The following is a 5,000-nucleotide window of genomic DNA, read 5'->3' as shown; positions in this document are numbered from 1 at the left end:
ACTGTACGAGACTGAGAATGTTAAATTGTGGCAGTATTTCCCGACGTCCTCTATAACGAGGTTGAGGGAAGCGCATGATGTGTTTAAGAAGTACGTACATATTTCTTTTCTTTTTTTTTTTTTTTAGTGATGTATTTTTGGTGTGTATTGGTCAGCCGCGGTGGTCGTGTTTTGCTATATCTTAATGTTTTCTTTTATCCGTTTTACCGTTGCAATTATTTTTTTTTTCGTTGTCTTTACATCTGATGCTTCCATAGCGAGGTTGAAAGAAGTTATTCGTTTTTCGTTTAACTTCTTTCCTTCCTTCATTTTACTCTTTTACTGTTCATTGATGCCGGGTTCCTTTCCGAGACCTTGATCTTTCAGAGACATTAGATACAGCTGATTAATACACAGATTGGGATTTTTAATTAAAACAAATAGGACAGAGTGGCCCAGCAAGATGGCGGCCGCTATGGACATCCTCTTTCTAATTCCAAAAGAACTGACATTTCAGAACGTATGGCTAAACACACCATCGTCACATATAACAGCTTCATCTCTTATTTCCAAAGACAGCCAAGTAATCTTTCTCAGCCCCTTCCATGGCTCGAACACACTCACTTCCTTTACTGTGAATCTCTCATAAGATGTCTACGGCCCGTGGCTTTGAAATAAGTCTGAATTTGATTTTCTTTCATTTTATATATATATATATATATATATATATATATATATATATATATATATATATATATATATATATTTATACATATTTATACACACATACACACACACACATACACAGACAGACAGACACACACACACACTCACTCACTCATATATATATATATATATATATATATATATATATATATATATATATATATATATATATATATATATTAGTTTCTTTTTGTGAATGCGTTTTCATTTTATTTTCGTCTGTTTTTGTTTTTCTTTGGTTCCTCATTTCTGCCTTTTTTGAGGATGACTGAGTAAATTGATACTAGTCTTATCATTCATATAAGTGTTATGATATTCTCAGTGATGCTAGCATACGAAGAGGATTTACTGCTAAGAATGTTATTGCTGTTGATAATGATGATGTCCTTGGGTCCTTGTACTATAGAAAAAAAACGCATATGTATATATTCTCAGAGGCTTTCTGCTTTTTGTGTGTTTGTTTGTATTGGGAGGAAGAACTGAACATTTTGAAAAAAGAGGCGAATGACCCAGCCCATAGACAAGCCGCCAAGAAAACTATTTGAAATCATGAATTGTTACTTTTAATATGAATATGATTGAAGGTAGACTAACACTCTCCAAAAGTAAGAATGTCTTATGTCATGCAGTCATGGCATTATTCGTCAATACCTCTATAGCGCCATGAATATTTATTTTCAATAAACATTATAGCACTTTTGAAATTACCCTTTCCCCATCTAAAATAAGAAATTCCATCATTGTCAAGAGAATCTGATCAATTCTGGAAGAAACACAAAGACATGAATTAATGACTCGAGTTCAAAGTTTTACCGCTGTAAAACCATTGTTTCTCTCGCCCTTAGGCATAAATTATGACATGTTACTTGTGACCGATGGAAAACATTCACAAGGCTTAGTTCTCGGAAATAAAAACTCTCTAAAATACGTACGGCTAAATATCCTACTTTATGATATAGCTCCCCTTCCTGTTCGGCCAAGGATAGCTCTCGGAGCCGTGGCGGGAACCTCCCGAGATGTCCTTCTTACTCCCCTCCCTCCCCCCCTCCCGCGTCCTCCTCCCGATACCTATGGAGCGGCAAGCGAGCGTTCTATGTTTACATTTCCATATTAGCAAAAAGCCACCCCATGAGCCACCATTCCATTGGCTCGCATTTTTCAAGTGGATTTGGAGTCTGTTCGGCCACTGTTAACAAATCGACTTTTCTGAGCCCTACCATGTCTGTGAGCCCTTAAGTGCTAATGATACTTAATATAGACAAATGAAACGCCATAGCTACACCAACAATAATCATGATAAGAATGATGGCGATGCCGACACAGACAAAAGAGGACTGAGAGAGAGACAGCCAATCACCCGCCGTATTCACCCGCAGCGTCGCCCTCGAAGCCATCCAGGACACGGAGAGGCGCTCAGCATCCAGCAGGAGAGGAGCAGATCGCTCGCGGAGGCTGAGTCTGCTGGAGACGTTGTTAGCTACGCCTGGCTTGTCCAGGGGAGACGTTCTTACCTTCCTGATTGATCTGTTGGCGACAGGGATCGATACTGTAAGTTGTGCTTTCTTTCTCTTCCCTTCAGTCAGTTATTCGTTTACCAATTCTCTGGTTGTTTGGTTGATTGTGAAACGATGCTGGGTGGAGTCTTAATGGGGATGGAGGTAAGGGAATTTAATGGTTGGGGAGTGAATGTGATGGTTTGTTTATCTGCGTGTGTTCTTATCTAGTTGTCTGATACAGGAGAGAGAGCTGGGTTTGGGGGGGGGGGGCATCTAATATATTAAAGTTATTGTATGTAACACTTTGTATTAATATACGTTTCGGGAACATGTAATATTTTCTGGTAGGTTGTTCCAGCCATCACTACTTCTCTTTCGAAAAACTAAATTTCTTTGCATCCTTTTTACAAAGATATCTTGTTCCTCTTTCGCTGAAAATTGCATTTTTCCCTTTTTCTAACTTCCCTGTTCCCGAGATATAATTGTAAAGCATAATCCTGTGGGCCCAAATGATACACGCTTTATTTTCTTCGTAGTTCAAGTCCCTTAGAGTGGCCGCTCCTTGAACTCAATCCAGTTTATAATTTTCCTGACCATGTCTTCGCCTCCATTCACGAGCGGCCTCTTGTGTTTCCGTTCGCAGATGTCCCTTTGTGAGTTTTGGCATTTACTTAATCCTCTGGGTTTAGGTTCCCGTTAACAACCATTCCGAGGTCCTATTACTTTATATATTTCACAGCCAATTACATGACAAGTGTTGGCGTTCATTCCATATCTTATTTCAACATGTTTTCAGTGTTTTTTTTTAATTAGCACGACCCTCCGTTTTTACTCATACAGCTGTATTCGACCCTAGATCGTTGATAAAAAAAATGGACGTGATTGGTGAAAATACTCGATCAACTGTAATTATCTGCCGTTCATAGAAAAGGCTCTTCATAGTTTTCCTCTTATTCCACCTCTATGTTCCAGTTTTCCTTTCAGTTAGGTAATCCTCTGTCAAATGCCTTCTTGAAATCCAAGTATGTACAGTTGTTGCAGTACCTCAGTCACATGACCGACCCTCCCTGAAACATGTGCTTTTGCGTGTATTTATATATGTAGACCTAAACATTCTGTGTTTATTTTTCATTTTTTTTCGTCCATGCACCATACCATTCCCATGTTGACGCAATCTCTTATTTCAACAGACATCCCACGCCGTGTCCCACATGTTTTACCTCCTGGCCAAAAATCCCGAAGTTCAGTCGCGTGTCCTTTGCGAAATCGATGCGAAAGTTGGCAAACCCGACAACCTTTCGCCCGAACACATAACAAGCCTTACGTATGCGAGGGCCGTTTTTAGAGAGACATTGAGGTTAGTTTTGCGATGTCAGCTGGTTCATCACTGTCTGCTAGTTGTCATTACATTATATTTTTTTAACTAGTGTGGATTGCACGGGTGTGTCTGTGTTGAAATTCATTGCACACATTTTCAAATACACGCACGGAGCATGAACATACTGGGTATACGTATATTAAACCTTTAATTTGTTTTCATTTTTCATTCCCTTTGGCCTAAATCACCAAGTTCAGCCATGAGTCCTTTACTTCCTAATGTTCATGAAGACATAACTACGTGTACATATTTTTCATTTGCAATATGACGCAACATCTCTCGTTACCTCAACAGAGTGATGCCCGTGGGTGTTGGCATCACCAGGAGGCTGACCCGTGATACCGTGTTAGGGGGTTACCTGGTGCCGAAAGGGGTAAGTGGCATTATTGCGATAGGGGGATAAATGATGGTGAGGATGAGGATGAGGATGAGGATGGTGAGGATGATTATGATGATGGTGAGGATGAGGATGAGGATGATTATGATGATAGTGATGGTGGTGAGGATGATGCTGAAGATGATGGTGATGATGCTGCTGATGATGGGGAAGAGGATGTAGATGAGATAAAAGTTTTTTTTTCACATAAATAGATATTTATCTGCTTTAGAACCAAAAACATAACGTCTTTATCAGCGTATACTTACAAATTATCGTCGCAATAGTTAGTTTTCGCGAAATAACTGCACAGTATATACATCAAATGCAATCCGTTGGTATTAATGTTATTTGTATGGGCGACGGATAACTTTTTTCAATGACCAGTCATGAAGTAGTGAGTGTGAGTTCGTGTATTTGAGAGTCTGTATGCTTATAGATATTGTGATAATTTCTCGTTGCTATTTCATCTCTCGCTTCACTCCTCTCCTCTCACATTCTCTTTCATTCTGCTTACACTCTGTTCCCTCATTCGCTCCTCTTGTCTCCCACGCCCTCTCTCCTTCTCCCAACTGTCCTTTCATCTCGCCATGTCTCCCATCCCTTAATGATCTCTTCCTACTCACCATCTCTCTCGTTTCTCCCTCCCCATCCTTCTCACACTGTCTCTCTCTTCTCTCCTTCTGTATCTCCTTTCATCCTTTCGTCATTTTTCTCCCCCCTTTGCTTTCCTGCACAGTCCCTCTCCCCCCATTGGCCCTCCCTCTCCCCCTCACCACTCCCGCCCCCTGTCCCCAGTGGCAGGTTGTAGCCCCGTCGATGCTCACCAACCACCAAGACGCCATATTCCCGCGAGCGAAGGAGTTCCTGCCGGAGAGGTTCCTGCGAGGGTCTCCTCTCGCGCCCACGCACAGCTACGCCTTTCTGCCCTTTTCCTTGGGCACCAGAATGTGCGTTGGGCGCCGCATCGCGTACCAGGAGATCATGTGTCTGCTGATACGTGTAGGTCTGATGGATTATGTTTTGGCTGTATACATGTATGTGT

General features: G+C 41.0%; 1 protein-coding gene across 1 annotated transcript in view; it reads left to right on the top strand.

The window, feature by feature from the left end:
- The window catches only part of LOC147469105 (putative cytochrome P450 49a1), a 10,631-nt gene that overhangs the window by 5,035 nt on the left and 596 nt on the right, over positions 1-5,000 (top strand). The window contains exons 5-9 of the mRNA XM_086550922.1: positions 1-90; positions 2,082-2,253; positions 3,392-3,558; positions 3,874-3,952; positions 4,754-4,957. The exon at positions 1-90 is cut by the window's left edge and continues 109 nt beyond it. Of these exons, the coding sequence (XP_086407048.1) occupies positions 1-90; positions 2,082-2,253; positions 3,392-3,558; positions 3,874-3,952; positions 4,754-4,957 (712 nt within the window). The remainder of the gene's footprint in view (positions 91-2,081; positions 2,254-3,391; positions 3,559-3,873; positions 3,953-4,753; positions 4,958-5,000) is intronic.

Source organism: Penaeus japonicus, unplaced genomic scaffold (genome assembly GCF_977035675.1).
Source record: "Penaeus japonicus unplaced genomic scaffold, GWHDUDI00000001_assembly GWHDUDI00000024, whole genome shotgun sequence".
NCBI classification, from domain to species: domain Eukaryota; kingdom Metazoa; phylum Arthropoda; class Malacostraca; order Decapoda; family Penaeidae; genus Penaeus; species Penaeus japonicus.
The sequence above is the reverse complement of the archived record's forward strand: the minus strand, read 5'-3'. Positions and strand labels throughout refer to the sequence as shown.